This window comes from Triturus cristatus, chromosome 11, assembly GCF_964204655.1.
Source record: "Triturus cristatus chromosome 11, aTriCri1.1, whole genome shotgun sequence".
Taxonomy (NCBI): domain Eukaryota; kingdom Metazoa; phylum Chordata; class Amphibia; order Caudata; family Salamandridae; genus Triturus; species Triturus cristatus.
The window spans coordinates 1,065,240,987-1,065,266,691 of record NC_140594.1 but is presented as its reverse complement, the minus strand read 5'-3'; the positions used below and the strand labels follow the sequence as shown (position 1 = coordinate 1,065,266,691).

The following is a 25,705-nucleotide window of genomic DNA, read 5'->3' as shown; positions in this document are numbered from 1 at the left end:
GAACGAGACTCATCATGGCCACGAGGAAGTCTCGAATCTCGTCCGGAGTCACATGAGGCCCAGGGACCGGAGGGTATGGGGCCGGGGCCGGCTTCGGCTCCGGCGGAGCCGCGCGGGTGGTGCCACCCGAACCCTCGGCCGAGTCGCGCGACCGGCGAGGGGAGTCAGAAGAGCGATGTCGCTTCTTCGACTTCTTTTTACTATGCCTCGACTTACCTGAATGCGAGGACTTGGAACCCGACGAGCCGTGATGACTTCGGCTCCGCGAACGGTCCCTCGACCGGGACCTCGAGCGGCACGGAGCCGACTGCCGGGGCACGACTTGTCATCGTAGTCGGCCCCAAGTCAGTAGAGACACCGACGGTGGGGGTCGGTAACCGACATCAGTCGGTGACAGACGTCACACGGCTTGAATCCGGGCATCCCTACCGGTACCAGGAGTCGAAGTCGACTCGAAAAGAGACAAAAATGTCCAAAAAGTTAGTAAAAAAATAACTAAGGCTACGCTCTTCCCGGATCTGTGCTTACTGGCGCGGAAAAAAGAAGAACTGACGTCAGTGCGCGAGGGCGGCGTCTAAGTACTCCGACGACATCATCCCGGCGATCACGACGCCGACGACGGACGCGGAGTCGCAGACGACGCCTACCGACGCGCAAGGGTACTGCTGATGAAAAATCTTTCCGGATCCAGCCTGACGCCTGGGGGTATTCTAAGGTAAGGAATCTACCTAACGTGTTTCTTTCAGATACACAGTTTGTGTCTTTTAAAATGTCAAAACAACAAAGAGCAATGTTATGTTATGTTATGTTATGTTATGTTAGTTTTATACAGCGCAGAGCTACCCAACAAGAGTTTCCCAGCGCTAAACCTGGCAAGGAACCAAAAGCAATAAGATAGAATCAGAAATACAGATTAAAATTATTGATTAAATAGCCATGTTTTTAAAAGTTTACGAAAAATCGGAAATGAGGTTTCATTGCGAATTGCAACAGTGAGGGCGTTCCAGAGCCCTGGACCAAGATAGGCAAATGTTTAACATTAGGCACCACAAATTTACCCCGAGTGGCCGAGCGAAGCACACGAGAGGGCTGGTAGGAGTGAACCAAAGTTTGTAAATATTTCGGAGAGGAACCAATTTTAATTTTGTACATATAACTCATGGCCATAAACTTCACATGGTTTTCAACCTTAAGCCAATGAAGTTTACGCAGAGCACTGGAAGTTGAAGAGTTTTTAGGAAGCCGGCTTAACAGACTGGCAGCAGAATTTTGGACCACTTGTAGTTTCCGTGTAACATCCTTATTTGATCCCAGATAAAGGATGTTTCCATAGTCCATTCTCGAGGTCGCAAGCGCCTGGACTACGGTTTTCTGGGTGGAAACCGGAAGCATCCAAATGATTTTTTCCAACCATTTTAAGATGGTAAAGCAGGTTGGCAGCCACCTTTACAGCCTGCTGCTTCATAGATATATTATCATCAATCAGGATTCCCAAATTGCAGACATAGGCTGAGGAAGAGCACCCATTTTGCATGGCCAATGCTGAGGGCCCCAGAGATTTTTATTTTTCCCCCAAAATGAGGACCTCGGTCTTTTCGCCGTTAAGCTTAAGAAGATTACCTTGCATCCACGATGCAATATTTCTTCAACCAGTCTGAAGCACTTAAGGTCCACACATCTTTCCCGTGGAAAGGGAAAAGATGATCTGGGTGTCGTCAGCATAAGAGGACAGGCTCAAACCTGCTATCGTTGCTAAAGGTTTAATGTACAAATTAAATAAAAGAGGACTCAAAATAGAGCCCTGGGGTACCCCATAGGAAGAGGGGTAGATTTTAGAAGCGGCTCTAGATGAAAAAACTTGAAACGTCCGCTTGGCAAGAAAAGACGAGAGCCAACCAAGTGCTGAGCCAATAATACCAAAGGATTGCAAAGATTTTAATAACACGGTGTGGGACACCGTATCAAATGCAGCGCTCAGATCGAGCAATATAAGAGCTACGGTGTCCCCAGCATCCAGTTGCTGTCGTAACAGCTCTGATACTCCAAGCAGAGTTGTCTCAGTAGAATAACCTGCCCTGAAACCGGACTGAGTGGGGTGTAGAAGGCTAGTTGATTCCACAAAACGAGTGAGTTGCGGATTAATGTGTTTTTCCAAAATTTTGGAGTAGGTGGGAAGCAAATAAATAGTCCTAAAATTAGACAACTGAGAAGGATCCGCATTGGCCTTTTTCAAGAGAGGAAGAACCATCGCATGCTTCCAGTCTGAGTGGACAACGGCTTCTCGAATAGAGGCATTTATCAGCTGCATAATTAACATCAAGGAAGACGAGTCCAGCTGCTGCAGCACAGATGTATGGATAAGATCACAAGGAGAGCCAGATTTAATACCATTTAAGATTAATTAAAATCAAACAGTGTCCAGGTTTCAAGTCTAATGGAGTTCCTCGCCCAGTGGTCAGACTCAATCATGGGAGGTGACATACCAGATGCCGTTGTCTGAGTAGTTTGAAGTGCAGAGTATATTTGTTCTACTTTATCCACAAAATAAATGGCGAGGTTGTCGCACTGTTGTTCATTTAAAATAGTTGGCATTGACTGTGTGTCAGAGCCAGCAAGTTTTTTCACCATGCTAAACAGAGTACGCAAACAATTCTGGGCATTGGAGATAATGGAGGATACATATTCCTTTCTAGCTAGTTTACAAAGGGCTTGATACTGTTTTAAGGCTAGCTTATAGTCGGATTTAGAGTCCTGTGAGTAATACCTCCTCCAGCTCCTTTCCAGAGTTTTACATTTGGTTTTTTCAATTTTTAATTGCTCTGTAAACCAAGGAGCAGGGGGGCGGTGGTTATATATCTTTTTCGCAGTTAATGGAAGACAACATTCAACTGTATCCGAAATCCATTCATGTATCATACTCGATGAGTTAGTTGATATATGCTCAATAATAGGGGAGTTATCAATAAGAGTCCTATTAAAGAATTCAAGGTCCAATTTACTCCAGTTCCGAGATCTTTGAGGACTACTCACAGAAGTTGCGATTGGAGTCAGTGAAAATGTACACTGACATTTTGTTGCAAAATGATCAGACCAACATAAAGGGAGAACAGGATCACAGTGAAGACAAGTTAAATTGGAAAAAATAGGATCCAACAAATGCCCAGTGACATGAGTGGGGCCGCTATTACTGAGTAAAAGATTTCGAGCTGCAAAATCTGCAATCAGTGTACTACTAATCGTACAATCCGAGTTTTCAAAATGTACGTTAAAATCACCCAATATGGTGAAATTCGACGCTTTGAGAAGATGTGGCGCAACTAACTCTGGCAGCAACGAAACCCAAGAGCTAGAAGGTCCAGGGGGGCGATAAACAAGAATACCTGAAAAAGTAGTTTGCGGTGTCAGTGTAATTTTAAATAAAGCTGCTTCAGAGTTTAAAATAGATATGTCTTCCAGTTTACATTGATATGACTTATCATAAATTATAGCAATTCCTCCACCCTTTCTGCTGACCCTGTCCCTTCTGGCTATAGCATAATTAGATGGTAAAGCCAAGGCAACATCAGGACCTGAACTGGTATGTAACCATGTTTCAGTAAGAAAGATAGCATCAGGATGTTCACTATTTAAGAGGTCAAATATATCCATATTATGTTTGGGCAGGGAACAACAAGGATAAGTTACTTACCTGTAATCCTAGTTCTCTTCCAGGGGAATCCTCATCAAAGTCATAAGCACTGAATATTCCCGCCCATGTGCGGGGACCCCGGAAATAATAAAAATTATATATGAAGACCATATATATACAGCTCTGTATATGTATACACATATATTATTTTTTCCCAAGCAAATGCAGCCCCCATAGAAGGCTAAACAATGTAGATACAATTATCCAATAATGCATCATAGGTATAAAAATACACCTAAATCTCTTTTTTTTTTTTAATGAGGTAACACTCATAACAAGGGAAAAAAGAGCACTGTGCAAAACACAGAACCATCAAACATTGTTAGCCTGCAGGCTGCATTGCAATACAATACCATAGAGACTGAAAAGCCTTGTACAGGTAAAAACTGGCACCGTGCCTTTAAGGCAGCCCTGACTCCAATATCCCATCATGCCTCAGGGGTGACAGTTGGGTCAGTTGTTCTTTGCGGGACTGTAGTCCTACATACAAAGATATATTTCCTCCATGTTAAAATAATACAAAACTCAGAATTGCCTGGGGAGGCGGGTGGGTTGCTTATGACTTTGATGAGGATACCCCTGGAAGAGAACTAGGATTACAGGTAAGTAACTTATACTTCTCTTCCAGGGGATCCTCATCAATAATCATAAGCACTGAATAGAATAGCAAGCCCACCTCCCACCTGCAGGCAACTGAGAACTGCACTATACATGGAGAAATAAACCATTGACAAATTCAGTTATTGAACAGATTCCTCAAGGAGACTTGCCCTACTTGAGTGTCTGCTCTGGTGTACGAATCCAGACAATAATGCCTCGTAAATGTGTGGACAGATCTCCAAGTGGCTGCCTTGCAGATCTCGGAGAGTGGGACATTATTGAGAAAAGCAGCAGTAGCCGCCTTTCCTCTTGACGAATGTGCGCTTTAGGCCGAGCGGCCAGTGGCTTCTGCGCTAGCTGATAAGCCAATTTAATGGCTGACACAATCCACCTAGCAATGGAACGCTTAGATGCAGCAAAACCTGTGCGGACAGCACCATAGTTAACAAATAAGAGGTCAGCCTTCCTGACAGCCTTAGTCCTATCTAGGTAGAACTTTAGAACGCGCTTGACATCTAAAGAGTGCAACGCCCTCTCAGCTGGCGAGGAGGGGTTGGGAAAAAAGGTAGGTAAGGAGATAGTCTGGTTAACATGAAAATCTGACACCACCTTTGGTAAAAAAGATGGGTGAGTTCTCATCACTACCCTATTCAGATGAAAAATAGTGTAGGGCTCTTTAGAACAGAGGGCCTGTATTTCGCTCACCCTACGTGCTGAAGTGATAGCTATCAAAAAAGCTGTTTTCCACGTAAGGTGCTGCAAAGTAGCTTTATGTATGGGCTCGAAAGGTGAACTCATAAGTTTTGATAGAACCAGGTTCAGCTCCCAAGAAGGCGAGGGAGGCCTTACTGGGGGGTAAACCTTTTTGAGCCCCTGCAAAAAATCCTTAACCACCTGCAGCTTGAAGAAGGACGGCTGCGAAGGGGAGCGCCTATATGCTGTAAAGTCAGCTAGGTGAACCTTAATGGAAGAAAAGTTCAACCCCAGTCTGGCTGAGTGAAGGAGATAAGGCAAAATCACTTCCTCCTGACATTTTGTAGGGTTATACTGATGTTGCATACACCATACATAAAACCTCTACCACTTACAGAAATAAGAGTGTCTTGTAGAAGGCCTCCTAGCCTCCTTCAGTATGGTCATACACTCCTGAGGAAGGTTTAAATGGCCATACTGGAGGACTTCAGGAGCCATGCTGTTAAGCTCAGCGAGGGAAGACTGGGATGGTAAATCTTCCCCTGCATCTTGGTTAACAAGTCCGGTCTGCACGGCAGGCGCTTGTGAGGTCAGATCGACATGTGGAGGAGATCCGTGTACCACCACTGCCTCAGCCAGTCCGGTGCTATGAGGATCATCTTGGCAGACGAGTGTTGCAGCTTGGTCTCCACCTTGGGGATCAGCGGGAGCGGCGGAAAAGCGTACACAAATGTCATTGACCAATCGATCAAAAGGGCATTCCCTATGGATCCTGGTCGATGGTATCTTGAGGCGAAGCCTCGGCATTTCGCGTTGTGTTCGTCCGCAAAGAGATCTATTTGCGGACGTCCTCACTCCTTGAAGATGCCCTCTAGTACCTCGTCGTTGAGTACCCAGTCGTCTGGATCTTGAAAATGACGACTGAGCAAGTCCGCTTTTACGTTGAGCTCTCCTGGCAGGTGCACCGACTTTATTGAAATGTTTCTTGCTAGGCTCCAGTGAGAGCGTCCTGGATCGAGTACCCCCCTGTTTGTTCAGGTAGTACATTGTGGTGGTATTGTCCGTTTGTACTAGAATGGGACTCGTCCTGATAGATGGCAGGAATGCTTTGAGGGCTAAGTGGACTGCCCTGAGTTCTAGCATGTTGATGTGGTACAACCTTTCGCTGCTTGACCACCGTCCTGGAGTCTGTAGGGATCCCAGATGCGCACCCCAACCCTCCAGGGATGCGTCTGTGATCAACGTCTGAGATGGGGGTTCTTGATGAAACGGAAGCCCCACCTGTAGATTGAGTGGTTTCAACCACCACTTGATTGATTGCCTGGCCGCTGAGGAAAGACAGACTGGTTCCTCCCACAGTGAATTCCTTTGGTCCCATTTGTCTTCCAGATCTTGTTGGAGAGGACGCATCCTCAACCTGGCATTGGGCACCAGGAATATGCAGGATGCCATGGCCCCCAGCAGAGACGAAATCTGTCGCGCTGTAGAGAGCTTGTTGGTCATAATCTGCTTTCCTTTGTAGATCAGGGATGACCGTCTCTCCTCCGAAGGAAACACTTTTCCTACTGCGGAGTCTATAGTTGCACCGAGGTAGTGTATCCTTTGGGTTGGTGTGAAGTTGGATTTCTTGAAGTTCACCCTGAGCCCCAAACTGTGACACAAGGTCAGGCAGCGTCCCAGCTGTGAGTGCACACTCTGAGGCGATGGTCCTTTTATCAGCCAATCGTCGAGATAGGGATAGACGAAGACTCCTGCGTGCCTCAGTGCCGCCGCTACTACTGCCATGCATTTTGTAAATACTCGAGGGGCCGATTTCAGGCCAAATGGTAGGACCTTGAATTGAAAGTGAGAGGACCCTACCATGAACCTTAGGAATTTCCGATGAGACTGTAGTATGGGAACATGAAAATACGCGTCTTGCAGATCCAGCGAGCACATCCAATCTCCTTGCCGGAGATGCGGATATATCTGGTGAAGCGCAAGCATGCAAAACTTTTCCCTTTTGATATGCTTGTTTAGTGTCCGTAAGTCCAAGATGGGTCTGAACTCTGCTTTTGCATTTCTTTTTTGGATCAGAAAATATCTGGAGTAGACTCCTCTTCCTCTCTGCGCCCTGGGGACTTTTTCTATTGCTGATTTGAGCAACAGGGTCGCTACTTCTTCTCTTAACCTGTTGAGGTGCGGAGATGATTGTACCGGGTGGATCGAGGGAGGAGGTCTCCGGAAACGAAGCGAGTATCCATGTCGCAGTATACTCAGAACCCATTTGTCCTTTGTGATGGATTGCCACTCTGGGAGATGGTGTGCAATACTTCCTCCCACCGGAGCGGTGGACAGCATTGGAGGAAGCAGGTTCTCATTGCTTTCCTTGAGCTTTTGTTTCCACCACCGGCCTGGCGGTTATTTCCACGTCCCCTGGCAGATCTACGGGACTGAAATTGCTGTTTCTTTTGCCCTTGTTGATCTTGGTTTTTCTGCCAGTGAGGGGCTTGAACCCTCTGCTGGTAGGTACGCCTGTCGGTTCCCCTACGGCGACGGAATTCTTTCCGTTTCTCTAAGCCCACGGCTTTCATGGTGTCGAGCTCTGACTTCATCCGAGCCATCTCTTCGTCCGCATGAGAACCGAAAAGCGAACTACCCGAGAAAGGCATATTTAGAATCCTTGCCTGTGCTTCCGGTTTCAAAGCTGTCAGCCTCAGCCAAGAGGACCTTCTGGCGGAAATCCCGTGAGCATATGAGTGCGCTGCCAACGTTGCCCCATCGGCTGCCGCGCTGATCACTTGGTTTGAAACTAGACTGCCCTCGTGCAGGATCTCTTCGAAGTCCTTTCTGTCTTCGGAAGGCACTTTCTCTATAAATCGCTGCAGGGAATCCCATAGTGATCTATCGTAGCGCCCCAGAAGCGCTGAGGCACTAGCCACTTTCAGACTCGAGGCCGCCGAGCCACATACTCTTCTGCCCCAAGAGTCTTGTGATTTACTGTCTTTATCCCGCGGCACTGTGGATGATGATACCACTGAATGCGTTTTTCTGGCAGCAGCTGTAATCACAGAGTTCGGTGGAGGGTCCGCCTTGAGAAACAGAGGATCCTCAGGGGCTGGCCGGTATTTAAGAATCCGCGCCGGCGCGGATTTGATAGACGCTGGCGTTAGGAAGATGTCCATTACTGGTTTAAGCAACCCAGGGACTAGAGGCAACACTGGACGAGACACCGCTCTCTCATGAAGGGTCTCGAAGATGACCGAAGAGGTGGTTTCTTGAACAGGCAAGGGAATGTTCAACTTAGTCGCACCTCTGCACAGCACATCCTGAAAAGTGGTGATATCGTCCACTGGCGACACTCTAGATGGTGGAGTATCTGTGAGTGTGGGTGAGTAATCCCTTCTGGACGAACGGCTTGACAAGGAAGATGAAGGAGACCTCCGTCGCCTTCTCCCCGATCTGATGGATTCTCTCCTCTGAGAGGTAGACCTGGAACGCCTTCTGGGCGAGCGTGAGCGCCCTCGCAATTCTCTCCCTCGAGAATGGGATCTTGCTGGTCGTAATGTTTGATCCAGAGTCCTTAGTCTTGTTAAGGACTCCTTAACTGCCTGAATCATGGAAGGATTCGGAGGCATTTCCCTGACGGGGCTCTGAGGTAGAGCATGGCCCTAGTCTTGAGATGGATGCTCCACCGGAGGAACTGGAGAGACACCCAACAGTTCTGGTGATCCGGATCTTGATCTTGAATGGCTGAAGGGGAAATGGAGATCCCACGCGATGAATCGTGCTCCGATGTGGTATATATCACCCCATGAGGAGACTTGCGTCTTGATACTTTCCTGAGCGTCAGACAAATGTGTGACGTCTCCTGGTATCCCACTTCGGAGGACCGTCTCCACGGTGATAGGCCTATCACCGGAGACCTGGACTTGGACGCCGAATGGATCACCGGCGATGTGCCATGCCTCGACGTCGAGAGCCTTGTCGTCGACGGAGGGCTTGTCCTGGACGGAGGTCTAGAACCCAACTGGGAATCTGTCCTCGACGTCACCATCTTCTCCGGAGATCTGGAGAACTTAGACAACGGAGGCTCCTGCCTCGACGTCGACTTCGACGGAGGCCCCTGCCTCGACGCCGACTTCGACGGAGGCTCCTGCCTCGACGCCGACTTCGACGGAGGCTCCTGCCTCGACGCAGACCTCGACGCCGACCGAGGCACCCGCCTCGACGTCGACTCCGACGGAGGCACCCGCCTCGACGTCGACTCCGACGGAGGCACCCGCCTCGACGTCGACTGATGTGGCGATGATCTGTGCCTTGGCGTCGACAGCACCTTTGAAGAGGATCGCCTTTCTCTTGATGGCGAATCATGTCTCGACGTCGAGGATCTTGCAGGATCTTTTGACACCGATCTTTGCCTCGGCGTCACTGTTGATTTCGACGTCGAACGCCCGTGGTGTTCCTGCGACGTCGACTTCTCTCTTGGCGACGATTTTGACATTGAGCGATGTCTTGACGTCGAACGGTGTTTTCTCGACGTTGATCGGCGATGAGCCTCTTTCGACGTCGAAGGATGTTTTCTTGACGCCGAAGTAGCCGATGACGAACAAATGCGCTTCGCCGCCGGATCGAGCGTCGGCGTGGACTTTCGTTTGGAAGCATGACTCCCCCTGGACTCCTCACCTCTCAGCGACGATCCCGCCGCTGGAGTCTTCGACGCCGAGCCCGCCGCCGATGGAGAACAGACCGGGACCAGGTGCTTCGACGTCGACCGCTCCGAAAGGCCATAAAGTCTAATTCTCTCTCTCTCTTTCAAAGTTCTCTTTGAAAGGTCCTTGCAGTGACGGCAGGATGCAGGAGAGTGAGACTCCGGTAGGCAGACAATACACACCTCGTGATGGTCTGAAGAGGCCTTCTTTTTGCCACAGGATGGACACGGCATGAATAAAGAAGGCATTTTCCGGACAGAAAAAGTTGTTGAATTTAGTCAGAAACGACAGATAAACGCTTCCCTGATAGAGTATACCAGAGGAAGACCAAAAAATTACTAGAAAAGTAACCAATTCTTGACTGAAAAGTCAAAAAAGAAGAGAGCTGAATTCCAGGGTCCTGACAGAAGGAGCCGGAAAGAACAACTGACCCAACTGTCACCCCTGAGGCACGATGGGATATTGGAGACAGGGCTGCTTTAAAGGCACGGTGCCAGTTTTTACCTGTACAAGGCTTGTCAGTCTCTATGGTATTGTATTGCAATGCAGCCTGCAGGCTAACAATGTTTGATGATTCTGTGTTTTGCACAGTGCTCTTTTTTCCCTTGTTAGGAGTGTGTTACCTCATTAAAAAAAAAAAAAAAGGATTTAGGTGTATTTTTATACCTATGATGCATTATTGGATAATTGTATCTACATTGTTTAGCCTTCTATGGGGGCTGCATTTGCTTGTGAAAAAATAATATATGTGTATACATATACAGAGATGTGTATATATATGGTCTTCATATATAATTTTTATTATTTCCGGGGTCCCCGCACATGGGTGGGAATATTCAGTGCTTATGACTTTGATGAGGATTCCCCTGGAAGAAAATTAACGTTCCAAAATGTAAAGTCTTTACTAACAACATTCTTACCTGACAACGAAACAGTCTTTCTTAAAGGAGGGGTGAGGAGCTAGTCAATGTTTCATAGCTCTTATCTTTAGGGGGTGCCGTACAAATCGAGAAATTGCAGCATGGGCAGCAAAAAGCATTGTTAAAAACAGAGTTAATGTTACAATTCTGATCTATGCATCAATGTAGTGGTCTTAGACACAAGGAAAGGCTGGAAGACTGATAGAAAGGCAAAAAGATAAATTTGCAAACAGATATGTATCTAGAGTAATATTAATGCACTATTATGCTCAAATAGTGAAAACTATAGCGTTTTAAAGAAATGTAGGAATTGAAAAAAGTGTTCACTTGGAACTCCTTTATAAACACAATCTTATTGCACAGACTTCTGTACAGTCTGAATCTGTACACGGTATTTTATGATAAGACGGACATATTCTGTAAAGACAATCTTTTTTCAAATTCAAGTGACAAACAAACAACCAGTATTTCATTATTTCATTATCCAATTTGGATTCAGCTGAACCGAAGTTTATTCAAAGACACAAAAGAACCTTTTTTATCGCAATTAGGATGAAGTGAAGAGGTGAGAAGATTTTAAGATGCACCCTAAGTGAAAAAACCCAAAACCAAAGAAAGAGAAAGTGACCAATCAAGGGAGCATAAATGGTAAATTGGTTTCTTTAAGAGACAGGCAGTTTTTTTTGTTGTTTTTTTTTACAATTGATAAAATCACAATGGGTGGATATACAATGTGTTCCATATACATGGCTATGGGCTGTCGCATGTTTTTATGTCGACGCCGTTTCAACCCTTTTAGTGGGTCCTAAGGTCTCATCAGGACTGACTAATAACCTGGGGGATGGTTGTGTCTTGGAGACTAGCCTATCATATAGACCCAGATTCGGTAAGCATAGGTTTAACCTGAACGTGCTATCCCATACAGTCCGAAAGAGAATGGCTCTGTATGACAAAATTGGGCTCGACATATGACACCAGATTTTAACATCAGTGATTTCCCAGAGATTCGGTGGTGGACAGTGAAGCATTGAATCTCCAACTGACAAGTCAGTGGAAAATACATCGGATTTTATCGTTCTGGGACCTTCCCCCTCACCAGATCACCCCAAAACTTTCTTTGTACAGACTAGGCAAAAAGAGCACTTATGGGGAAAGTTTTATGAAGATCTGTCAAACGATGCCAAGGTTATACACACACACACACACACACACACACACACACACACACACACACACACACACACACACAACCCCCTCCCCCCCCACCAGGACAAAACACTCAACTGAGGGATCAGTTATCCCCAAGCTTGCACTGGAGCAAGGAGAACTCCTTGAAATGCCAAAGAAACTTCTATCCTCAATCCATGAGATGCAAGGTGTTATGATTCCATACACAAATTGGTTTTCTCGAATACAATTTAGATGTAGCTGTTGATAAGGTACTTAAGGCACTAAATAATGGAGTATTATCAGACTAAGAAAGGGAAAATATCATAGTGCTGGTTCTTAAACCAAACAAGGACCATGTTAATCATGAATTGCAGGGGCTTTTGTCCACAAACCGTGAAACAAGTTCACATCTATGTTTTAATGGGTACTGCACTGAGAGTTTCCCCAAACCTACACTGGCACCAAGGTTCAAATGGGATCACTAAAGCAACAAAGCCCTGACAGAGGAGGAACAGGTCATGGGATTTGCAAATGTTAATCAAATATTCAGTAACATCCTAATTAAACTCTAGCATTTTAATTTTCAACATACAACACACCTTTAAGCAATGACATAAGGTGCATCAGTATTTTACAAATACATGCCCTAAATGTAGGAAGTGGACTGGTGGATGGTTACAATGGTTATGGACATCAATGTGTGTACCGTAGTAGGATACAGTATCTAAGGATCAGTAAATGATTGGCTGATTTTTTAACACACCCATAATCATTTGCAAGTTGGTCTTTTGACCTAAAGGGGAAAGATCCACCACAGGATCATAATCCAATGTTTAATGATGGCTAGGCGTAGAGCAAGGATACACTGGCTGCTAACTTGGCATGAAGATATTCTTGAACGGATGATGGGGGAATCACATATCCAGACTTCAAAGGAATGAAACTAAACAAGGATATGAAAGAGGGAGTTGCATTGGCCTGCAGTCTGTTATATCTGCCTGACGCCCAACCACCATGATTATGGTTTTAAGTAGGATTCAGTTTGATATGTACTTTAATGGTATGAAATACATTTTGTGTAGAAGTGCTAGAATGCCCAATTCTCTTCCGACCTGTGCTTTAAATATGGCGACACGGTTATGATTATGGTGTCATACCGGTCAGGCCCCAGGGACTGTGGAAAGTTTGTAAAGGGCACCACAAAGTCAGAAGAAGGGATGATCCCGCCCCACCCACAATTAGCATTGGAATACACAGTGCAATGAGTGTAACATGTGCTTGAATAAATTGATCATTTGATTGCATTGGTTGTATATGGAATGTTGCCGGCATTAAGCCCATTGCCCAAATGGGAAGAACTCACTTAGAATGTGTCCGATAATGAATATATCTCGTATTTCTATATGTGAATAATGTAATTGCATGACTATAAATGCCAATAAATATATATATATGTTTTAAAATAATTATTATGGTGTCATACTGTACTTGCAATACTGTTCTAAATGCCAATAAAAAGAACAATCTTAACTTGATTTGACAGAGCACAGAAAAGGAGCACAATACATAAGATTTTAACTACAATAGTGATTTTCATGCAACCATCCCACTGATCTGCAGCCAAGAAAGGAAAAGGAAGACTTACGCGGATTTGGTTTCGCAGCTGCTCTGCCTCCTGCCGCAACTGTTCAAGTTCACTCATTCTCACAAAAATTTGCTGATGTTAAGCGTGGTTACAACACAGATGATAAATCTGCAAATTAAGGTAAAATGTGTTAATGTACAATGACACACAGACTGAACTTTGAGCATCATCTCAAAAACCAATGGAAAACTCATCTCACTAATCAACTACAATTGTGAGGGTCGGCATAGACGTACAACTCATTTCTTTTTCTTTTTTCTCTGAAAGACATAACCAAGGCAAGAGAACCAACACTCAAAGGTCTTGATTGGAAGTACTAAAATTGTAGACTTCAAAATACTAAAATGAAATGAAAGCAAACTTTTGTTTCAATTTCATTTGCCTGCAGGTTCCCTTGCAAATGTATCTTCCTAATTCACCTGTTCTGCTTCATGGTCTCCCAAACGTCTCTACCAGGTTTTGATGAGCAAAATAAACCCACAAGCTTTCTTGGCCATCAATAGTGGACTGGCTGCCAAGAGCCACATGACTTGAACCCTGGCAATATCCCCTATGTCAGTCGTGAACAAGCAACTTACCTTCAGCAGCCCCCTATCTGGTAGAGACTGTCTAGCTGCAGATTCTTTAACTTGGAATATTTCCCAGGCGTAAGACTGGAACTGGAAAACCTTATGCAGTACAACTGCACGCCTGTAAGTGGTGCCATTCAGCTCAGAGTCTGTGTCATGCATGCCAAAAGGGACATGCACTGTGCCTATATAAACGCCACCCCATCAGTTTTGTTCTTTGACAATTCCATGTCAGAAGCACAGAGCCACGATAGAATGCTAATGGCAAAGTGTGAAGACACTAAGGAGCTACAAGGGCCACCCTATGCAGGAAAATCCATTTGTATAACGAGGAGATTCGGTAAAGAGCCAGCGGCTAGATAAGTCTCTAGTAGATAAGGGGTTACCGAAGATGAGCAACTTTTATCTGGTTGCAGATTCCTTACCTTAGAATAGATACACAAGCAATAACTCCACAGAGGTAGGAATGTGACCAGGAAGTCTTGGAGTACCATACGGGAAAAGTGCCCATCACAGAGGACCTTGGTAAACATGTGCAGAAAGGCCCACGTCGCAGCCGGACAGGTGTTCAGGACAGGGACTCTGCAAGCTAAGCAGTGGTTGCAGCCTTGGCTCTGGTGGAATGAGCATGCAAGCCCTAGGTTGTAGATTTTAGGCCAGCACGCAGCAGATTTTAATCAAGAGCTCAATCCATCTTGAGATAACCAGAGTCTACCAGGCATTTCCATTTTTTGCCCAGAAGAACTAACTGAAGAGTTGATTGTCCACTCAAAACTCTTTCATACAATCAATATAGAAAAATAACGTTTTTTTTTGGATCCAGGTAGTAGAGTCTCTCCTCCTCTTTGAAAGGGTGAGGTGGAGCAAAGAAGGTCAGCAGTGTGATGGTTTGGCCTAAGTGAACGGTGTCAACACTTTCAGCAGAAAATAGGAATGTGTTCTCAAAACCAGTTTATCTAGGTAAAATATGTAGGGAGGGTGCACACAAGGTGCCAGCAGTACGCTAACCCGCCTGGCCAATGCAATGATAACTAAAAACGCAGTTTATGATCAAAAGACAGAGGCCAATTACGCAGAGGCTCAAAGGGCGAGCACATGTAGAATGTCAAGTCCAATTTGGGGTCATGATGGACTGTGGAGCTAATGTGTTATAGTCCTTTTAGGAAACGAGTCCCAACTAAAATCTTAAACAGGGAGGGCTGGTCCAGCAACCGCAAGAACTCAAATTGTACCCAAAGCAAAGCCTTGCTGGGCTAAGGAAACAACAAATAACACTACTGATAAATGTGTAGAGAGAGGATCAACATTTTTGGCAGCACACAAAGCCACAAATGTGCCCCAATGGCAGGAGTATACGGTCTTGGTTGAGGGCCAACTGGCTGCCAGAATGACATCACAAACTTCTGCAGGGCAGTCAAACACTTAATTGCTGCTGCTCAATCTGGAGACATGAAAACCAAGTATGCGCAGGTGCTGGTGCTGTGACAGTAGATCCTCCAGAAGGGGCGGCCTGATCAGAGGACCGATGCTCAGGAGTCCATACCCCCATATTCTCTGTGCCCAATCCAGACCCATAGAATGTTTTGGGCCCGGTTGTTCCTGATCCCCTTGGTAACTCTGGGCAGGACTGATTTCGGTACAAAAGCGTAAAGGAGGCCTGAGCGCCACTTGATATGAAAAGCATCTTAGAATGAAAGTCGCCTTGGAAACCCCAGTACGCAGATGTCCTCACATTGCGAATTCTCGGCGGTAGAGAAAAGATCTAACTAAGGTTCTTCACATTTCCTGTAGAGAACTTGCACCACCTCCTAGTGGAAACGACATTCATAATCCACTAGGCATCGACGGCTGAGTTCATCCACTCTGGTGCTCAGTGAGCCCGCAAGATGTTGAACAACCAGAAATATGTCCTGACGTTCCAGTCATGTCCAGAGACACAAGGCCTCTTCACATAAGGTCCATGACCTCACCCCGCCATGCTTGTTGAAATACCACATGGTAGTGGGTTTATCTGTGTAAACCTGAACCAGCCTTCCCTTGATGGAAGAAATAAATGCTTTAAATGCCAGGCAAATCACTCAACTCCAACAGGTTGATGTGGAGTTGTTACTCTACCAGAGTCCACTGATGTCTACCTCTTCCAGATGGCCACCCCAACCAAGATGCATCTGTCACCACTACAGATCTTTTTGAAGTTCCCTTCAATATCTGGGCCAGGTCGCACAGATTCCTCTGAAGCGGCACCCATTGGGACTTTAAATCTCACTGCAGAGCCCGCATGGTTTACAAGCAGGAGACTATGAGGCCCAGCAGACTTGGAGCGAGTCTCACCGAAATGCAGGATAGAACCTGAAACATCTAAATAATATCTCAAATATTCTGGACTCGCTGCTCCGGAGGGTAAGCCTGAAACTACACTGTGTCCAGAATAGCTCAGATGAAAGGGCGCATCTGATTGACAGGTGTGACTTCAGCATGTTGATAGTAAACTCCAGCAAATGCAGGTGGTCTGTCGTAGTCTGTGAGTGGGAAATTAATACCCGGGGCGAGCCTGCCTTCCACAGCCATCCGCCAAGGTAGGGGAAGGCTGGAACCAAAGACCCCTGCAGATGTTCTGTATCCACTTGGTGAAAACCGAGGGGCGCTGGTGAGGCCAAAAAGGAGTAAGGTGAACTGAAAATGCTCGTGGCCCACCGTAACTGCAGGTAACGCCTGTGGGCAGGCACGACTGGTATGTGGAAGTAGGCGTCCTGCAAGTCCAGTGCTACTATCCTGTCTCCAGGGCAGATAGAACCCGAGCCAACGTGAGTGTCTTGAATGCCTCTTTCAAGATGTATTTGAGAGGGCACAGATCTAAAATAGGGCTGAGGCCTCCGTACTTCGCACCAGAAAGTAGTGGAATAGCAACCACAACCTCCTTCTGATGGCGATACCTTCTCAAAGGCTCCTTTGGTAAAAAAAGAAAAGCCTGCATTTTCTGAAGGAGCAGAGAGAGGTTGTCATCCGGTTTGTGGATAGTGGTATGGACGATGGGGTGTCTAAGAAAGGGATGGAGAAAACCAACTGAATAGTTTGAAGTAACCACTTGTCTGATGTTATGGACTGCCAACAGGGCAGGTAGTATTGGAGCCCTCTAAATGGTTGCTTGTGATAGTAAGAGGGCAAACTAAAGGGGTTTTGATGCTGCGATTGGCAGGTGGTGGGGTGACTGGGTAGACCTCTGGCTGTGTGTTCCACAAGGTTTGCGTGAGCCGCTTCTGACACCACAAAAAGACTGGGAAGCGTGTGGTCCTCGGAGGCTGGGCAGGAATTAATGCTGCTGGTTGCCCCTACCGTACCCCTGAAGGGGTGAAAGGCAGAATGGAGCTGTTGTGGGGTAATGGAGAGACACAGTGACGGGGCAGTGGCCAGGCTCTCTTGAAGGTGATCCAACGCAGAGTCTGCCTGATCGCCGATGAGGAGAGTGCCATCTAAGGGCACGCCCATACGGGATGCCTCAACAACCCCCGAAAAGTCAGCAGATCTCAGCCAGGCATGGCATCTGAATGCCACTAACAACACAATCCCTCTGCCTAACGATCCTGTAGTATCCAGACACGCAGCGAATAGTGAACATTGCCTGGGTCTGAATGGCTTGAGTCTCCTCCAAGACCATGAGAAGCACTTGCACAACCTAATACCAAACGGTGTAGGTATATCGGCCCAAGAAGCACATGGCGTTCACTGACCACAATGCAAGGCTGGCAGAAGAGACCATCCTCTTGCCAAAAGGTGTCCAGCCCCTTGGATTACCTATCTGGGGTGTGTTATGGAAAGCAACAGGGTTAAATTTGGAGGTGAAGGCCTGGGCAACCAGAATCTTTGAGTGGGCTGCTGGGTGAGAAAAGCCGGGCCAGGAGCGAGCAGTGGAGGCGGGCAATTGTCCTGTGCACAGGATTTCATGTGAAGGGCTTGTCCTAGGCTGCAAGCAAGACATATGTGAGGGCTTCATTAAAAGTGAGGAGAGTGTCTCTTGGGGGTGACTCCTGGCTGAAGGACCTCTGTCAAGACGCTCGGCATGAGCACCTCAAGGTCCAGGACCTCGGTCGCCTTCCTCATCACCATGGCAAAGGAAACCCCCTCCTCTGTAGCCACACTTGACGGAGAGACTAGACCAGTGTCTAGAGGTGTCCAGACCTCTGGCATCCGCCAGATCATCATATCAGTTGTCCCTGGACTCTTGTAAGGGGTTCTGGAGCCATAAAGATCGTCCCAGCCAAACTTCTTACAGGGCCTGTCGAAAAAAGGCGGTTTTGGGTACGACTCAGAAGGCCGCATTCCAGCCAGCGCCAATTCAGCTCCATATTGGAATCGGGTATGATGATGGGGTGGGAGGAACGACGGTAAGGTCGCAGTCTCGCTACCGGATCGGGTCTGGCACCCAATACAGGGGGACCGGATAGATGCAGAGGACGGACCCACCAGTGGAAGTCCAGTTGAAGAAGTTGCTGAATCCATGAGGCTTGAAGGTGCTCCAGAGGGGTTAGCTTCCCCCCCCCCCCCCACACAAAATGAGGTGCATGTCTAACCAGAACCAAAGCCCTTGTCTACTACAATAATCTGTGATATTGCAGATATTCTATATAACAAAATACCTATCTGTAGGCGTTAATAGAGTCCAAAAAATCTACCAATAAATGCCTATTGACTTTATCATGTACTTTTCACAATATGTCAGGCCTACTGACTTTATATTAATTTTCATAGTTAAATTTCAGGCCTATGACAGTTATCACTGGCCTGCCTCCATAACCAACTCAGGCCTAATGTGTTGGTCATAAACCTTGCCACAAGGCAACTATCAGGTATAAAGTAATACAGAATACAGTTGTAAAAGAAATTTGAAATATCTACGAATAGAGACTAATAAGCATTACTAAAGTGCAAATAGTCAATCCTCACGGTTTGTTTGGGTTGATCATCAAAACCTTGCCTACTAATGTGATCTGCGATATTCCAGGTTAAAAAAAAATACCTGCTTGCAGACTTTAGCAGCGCAAAACAATTCACCCTTTAAAGCCTATTGCTTTTAACTCATCATTTGTACGCAAATTAAGCCCTAAATGTTTTGTCATAACTTTTTATTATAAGAAGAAGAAATCTGAAATAAAATGTTCCAACTGAAGTGATAAGGGTCCAGACTTCAGCAACAGCTTGACACTAAACACAGGCCTACTGAAGTGCATATAAATTGGCAACCATCAAGGATACATTTACAAAATTGCAAATATGTATAAAATTACAGTTCGCACAACAATATAAAACCCACCTCAGATGGGCATAAAAAGAATCAGAGTGAAAATCTACTCCCAGGGTTTTGTCAGATTGGGTGACAAACACCAAACCCCTTGCCTACTATGCTAATCTGTGAATTTACATAGAATCAAATATCTTTCTACAGCCTATAGCATAGTGTGATAACAATCCACATTAACAGGCCTATTGGCTTTACCATGTGTTTTTCACAATAAATAAGCCTGGCCTGCTATCTTTGCCTTAACAGACCAGACCTATGGCATCTTGGGGACGGCATGGCCAGGCAGCCGAGGCAAGATGGCGAGTTGAGCCGAGCCACCCACAGCGCTGTCAGTATATATCCGGTGCAAGAGGGGCAATGAAAGAAGCCCATCGCGATCGTGAGACAGAGGATGGGGCCCAAACGGCTCGTGGAGCCCAGAAAGAACAGCAGGAAGGTGCTGCAGGCTTAGACAAAGACAATGGCAGCATTCCAGGGATGAGCAACTCTGTGCGGACATCCTTGAGCTGGGCCTGCACCGCTCCAGAAGACCTGGTGAAGGGTAAGGCAGCAGGAGAATCAATGGGTACCTGAGACCATGAATGGGGCTGGCTCAACAACCTGATGATAGGAGTGGTGGGCTTGCTGTGGAGGACCGGATACTGGCAGTCCGGCAACCTGACAACTGCAGCAGCAGGGCGGATGTGGAGGAACCAGTACGGGCGGCGAGTGGCCAATGAACGGAAGGGTAGGGAGTCCCCGTTCCCCTGATGCCCAGGAGGAGAGGCGCCCGCTGCTCAGAGGGAAGAGTGATCTTGAGTCAAGGGCAGCCTAATGACTGGAGCTGCGGAGTGCTAGCAGCCACCACTAGGTGACAAGGGACAGACCATGAGAGGAGCGGAGGAGGGAATCGAATTATAGCCGAGTGAGGGTGTTGTACGGCTTTAAATTGTCTCAGGAAAAACTGTGCATTTGTTTGCAGGGCTCGAAAAATCCACTTGCCCGCTTGCATTTGCGAGCCAGATTTAATTAGGGCAAGCTATTTTTAGGTCCTACTCGCCCTGCCCTTTCTGGCAAGTAGGAAGGAAGACTGACATTTGACCTCTGCCTCTGAAAGCAGAGCAAATGTGACAAGATAGCGCAAGATTTTAAGGCATCTTTATTGCTCACAAAGTGAATGAGCAATAAAAATGCCTTTAACCTCTTCTGTGCCCATGACGAGATAGTCTCGTCATGGAGCACGGTCGCGCTGTGCCCATGACGAGACTATCTCGTCATGAACCCCACCCGCGTGTGAAACGCCCGGCACAGGAGGGGGAAAGGGCGTGGCACCGAAGGGGTTAAATCTTGTTAACTTGTCACATTTGCTTACAGAGATCAAGTGAATTACAGTTGGGTCGAGTAGATTTTTAAAGTTACTAGACCTGCAGGTCTAGTGAGAATTTTTAGATTTTTCGAGCCCTGGTTTCACAACATAAATGTCAGAGTTGTGCCAGACTGATTCCGTGCACACACCCAGGGTAGGTTGGCCTATAGCCCTCCTAGCTCACAGTGCACCATCTGTACCACTAAACCTGACAAGGTAACAAATGGATTGGGCAACCTCAAAACAGGACAACCCTGACTCCCCAAGGAATTGTGGTTAACAGGTCTAGAACTCTTTTGCTTAGTCACTTATGCATACCCAAAGAAATACACAACCTGCAGTTTCAATATTTAATGAAGCATTGCGATTCTGGAGTAAAATATGTGTACTGCAATGATCAATAGAAGGAAACCGAATAGAGTAATTAGCATTACAGCAGTGAAAAAGATGAACAATTCCACCATTGTGCTAGAATTGTGAATATATACACCGGCATATAAGTGCTGTGATATAATGTGCTCTTACCTAGCGCTTCCATAACCTAGTTTTCCTAGAGTGGGTGATTATCAAAATTCCTGCAGGTGACCTAACTCCCCATTACCTGCAGGTGTCATGAGGCTGCCCGTCTTGGTGTAGAACTGGAAATCCCTCGCTGAGCTGGAATTCTGGCATGCAGCAACCTCGCAGTGTGAGCAGAGTGCTCCTCTGAACTAAACAAGTAAGTGGTTGTGCATATATAATAAACAGCACCCACTGTGCCATATCGAAGTTCCAGTCAGGCCGCAATTGTTTATTCTAGTATGATAGCTCTGTCGCCTACCAGATAATAAGAACAATGAAATTTGCGCAGCAAACTTTATCCCTTGTACTGAAAGTTAAAGGTGTTGTGATAGTGTGCCTACAAAGTGGAAATGTAGGTAAATGCACTATCAGAGATTATCATCTTGGCCTGAAATGCAAGCAAACGTAAGTGAAACGTCACTGTGTGCAAGAGAGAAGGCAACTTAAGAAACTGGAGCATATAAACAACGCTTAACATTACAAGGACATGACACACAGGCAGCAAGCATTGCCTTCTGTGTGGGTGGGTGGGGGGGGGGTTCTTACATGCTAAAGACCCGGGTGCCAGATCAGGAGGCAGAGTGGGGCAGAGGTACAGACAGCAACAACAGTACACCCACCTAGTGGGCCACGGATAGGAAGGCTAAAATAGATAGGATCCGCCATCCGCCACCCCTATAGGAATATGACCAACTTGAAACACCGGTACAAGGGCTGACACTGTTCACCATGGGCCGGGACCAAACAGACCCGCCAGAAAAAGCTGGACAAATATGCATTTGGTGGGAGGGAATGACAATGAACAACCTACAGGATGGCAGGATCATACCATCCAGGACCCCAACCTCAAGGAACCATTATCAGTGATCAGGGAGTCTAGATAATAATCTCCCCAGCGCGGACTTCCATAAAATGTCTTCCAGGGTGACCCTAATGGTACAGACTCTGTAAGAACACACTGACACTCTTAAAAAGTTGAAGTCCGACATCCGCCACCTAACAGTGACGATACAACAGCTCAATGCAGGGGCAGAGGATGCAGAGGGTAGATCTAGATAAAACATCTGTCTGGTGGGCTTGGCCCGAAAAGGTGGAAATGCAAGACATAAAACAATTTGTTGTATCCAAGTGCAACAAACGATAAAGCCTGAAGTTTTGACCGCCCACTTCACAGTGGAATGCGCACACTGCATCCTGGGAGTAATGCCATGGCCAGGGGCAAGGGAAAGACCCCAAATTGCTAGGATCCTGAATTTTAAAGATCGTGAAACAATCCTGCAATTGGCAAGTCGACGCAGCCCTATACAAAACGAGAACCATACAGTTACGGTTTTTCTAAACTATAACCAGGAAGTCCAGACACAATAGAGATCATTCGACAAATTCAAGCAGAAACTGCATAAAAGAAACATACAAATCATGACGAGTTTTCCTGCAAAGCTGAAAATCCTCTCGGAGGACCGCTCCGAGGGCAGTCTAAAAAGCTTGCTGCCGGCTGGCCAGAAATGGCATAGGGGCCCTATGCCAAACAAAGGTGGGGTGATAACCACCCCCAGCAGGAGCAGAGTCAAGTCTAGAGTACACTAGAGCAATCACCGCTCACCCAGATGACACTCAATCAGCCATGGAATTTGCGGACCAACGGTTAATCTGAGGCTCCAATCCAGATATGGACACTATCCGGCTGGCACAGGAGAGGTGGAGAGTCATCGTCCTGCAAAGGTTTGGTCTTCGACCCACACCCTCAGACATAGAGAGGAAGATAGTGGTTTGAATAATTCTTACCAATTTATTTAAGCCTCATTTGACACATATTTAGGAAGTAATAGACACCTCAAGCATTGGGGTGGTGAGTAGTTTTACACCAACAGCATGAGGTGGAGCAGATGGCGGTATATTGTTACTTGAAGGGGGAACCCCAGAGGGGAGGGGGACCGGGGGGGCGGGTGCAGAGGGAGAATGGTATCCGTAAAGAGAAGGATGGAACACATAGTAAGGTATGGTGGGGTAGGTCACACAAATGCTGTAAGCTACATGGACATAATAACGATAGGGAGGCCACCAAATAATCCGCCTATGCTGGGATCTCAAAATACTTATGTGGAATGTACATGGCCTGGGTCACAAATTAACAAGCATTTGCAATGCAATAGAACTCACATTTGTGAGAGTTAGAGCTATTGGTGCCATCTACACTCGACCTAAAAAATGCGAATATGCCAATACCATGTACAAAATTGTGCAGACCAGCCAAGGTTAGCTACTGTTGCTGAATGCTATTAAAGATTAATGCTGTGAAAAATGCTGTCGCTACAATGCTAAGGGGTCCCAAATTATGTGACACTATATATATATAAAATCTGACACAGAGAAAATAAAATAATGCTGAACACAGTTGGTCTACGCCGTTAAATTCCGCGCGCAAGCGGGTGAATATCGCGAGTTGCTGAGATATATATATATATAAAAACAATGTCAATCTTGCATTCACATCATGTATTCGTGATAGTAGTGTTCCTGGATGTAAAGGTTACAGTAGTGAATGGAGCCATAACCCCTTCGCTTTATCGTAAAGAGACAGCGGGCAATACCCTGCTCCATGCATCTAGTGCACATCCCCCTCATTTAATCCACAGCCTCCCCTATGGGGAAATGCTGCGTTTACGCAGGATTTGCAGTACCAACAAAGACTTGGAAAAACATCAGTCAGACAGTAAGATACGCTTTCTGCAGCGGGGATACAATATCAAAACTATTGATGCAGCAATCCACAAATCCAGGGCTCTGGCAAGGGAAGACCTGTTACAGTACAAGGATCACTCTCTGAAAAGGTCTGATGAAGGTCTAGCTGCTTCTACAGAACCAGTAAGACTCATTCTGACTTTTTCAAGACCGGAACAGCAACTGCGCAAAATTATCCAGCTCAATTGGCCCATAGTCAGGGAGGATCCTATTATAGGTAGTTCTCTCTCCAGATTTCCTTTAATAACATATAGAAAATCAGTGTCTATGGCAAATGCTCTTGTGAAGAGCAGTCCGGAACATAAGGTGGGAGAGGGTTGGCTCACTGCAAGAAAGGGATTTTAAAACTCTCCAATTGCAAAGCGTAAAGATGGTCGTAAACACAAAATGTGGGACTATGAATATATCTATGGGCTCAACTACAATTAGTTTTACTTGGTTGAAAGCCCATTCAGGGAACAATAATGAGGGGGAGACATGAGATTTCATATATTCAATATGTAGTATTATTGTGCATTTTAAGAAATGATATCTTGTATATTTTTTGTAAAATCTAGAATAATAAGATTAATGTGCACTCTATCAATGTTTACCCCTGCATATGTATATACTATATTACAGTTAATTCATTGTTTAACACTATTGAATTTTGCACGTTTTAAGATGGTCACCATGAATCTAGGCCGGTAAAACCGTCTTTTATTTTCACTTAGTGATTAGCACATGCACCAATGGGCTTGTACTTAAGTCAGTGCCTGGCTTGAGGTTGAGGTTACCGACATTGACAAAGGCTTCAAAGCCGCAACGCGTCTGTCGGTGCTGGGGGGGTCCGTACAATAAAGAAAAACTCGAAAGAATTGACCCGCGAATGCGTCTTTTTGTGGCTCCTATTACACAGCTGTGGAGAAATATATCGCGGCTCATCACCACGACGACAGCACTTAGGACAAGTGGTGCGGTGGTGGCGACTCCTGTGTTTAAAATATATATGTTATCCCACTGGGCATAAGCTTGGCATATATATGTGGCTTTTCTGTAACACAGCCATAATAGTGTCCAAACAATACATTGCCAGGGCATGGGGAGGCACACATCTTGACCATTTGGGCAAGAAAGGTAGAGTGGAGTATGCGGACACAGGAAGCAGTGTATTATGCCAGAGGCTGCCCGCAAACATTCCTCAAGGTATCGGGCACAGGGAGGGTAAACTGAAGTGACCCAGGGTAGTGTACTGAATGTCTGCAATGAAACCTAGAGGGAAACCAAGAAGGTGGAAAGGGGGTAGTTTGGTGGAAGTGGCCAACTGTGGCCGGTATTATGGACTACACAGTATTGTACAATCATTAACTGTGCATTGTGGTTTGTGACATGCAAATATACCATGGATACCATTTCCGGCGGTTTATGTTTTGTAAACAGCAACAATTTTTTTTTTTTTTTTTTTAAGATATTATGCACCTGGCATAACCTTTCCTCATACACCAATTAAGCCCATAACTGTTAACATAACCAACTCTGGCATGCATACAGTACTGAGCACAGGATTTCCCACAAGACGACTACCAAGCACAGTCATAAAAATGTCAATGTATACAAAATTACAGTTAGCAAAGCAAATTAATAGCCGTCCGATGAGCCTAACAAGGTTTACTGTAGTGCACATCTTATATCCTCGTGTTTTTTTTCGGGTGGATCACCCACTCCACAACCCTTGCTACCTGAAGCTATTTGTGAGATTTCATCTAACAAACTATCTGCTCACAGGTTTTTGAACAGTGTTAAAAT

At 46.0% G+C, this 25,705-nt stretch overlaps 1 protein-coding gene across 3 annotated transcripts in view; it reads right to left on the bottom strand.

Moving 5' to 3' along the window:
• GNB4 (G protein subunit beta 4) overlaps positions 1-25,705 on the bottom strand; it is a 684,865-nt gene that overhangs the window by 289,941 nt on the left and 369,219 nt on the right. For all 3 annotated transcript variants that reach the window (XM_085635394.1, XM_085635395.1, XM_085635393.1), the window contains one exon: positions 13,408-13,515. In XM_085635394.1, the coding sequence (XP_085491520.1) occupies positions 13,408-13,464 (57 nt within the window). In that variant the 5' untranslated portion in view covers positions 13,465-13,515. The remainder of the gene's footprint in view (positions 1-13,407; positions 13,516-25,705) is intronic.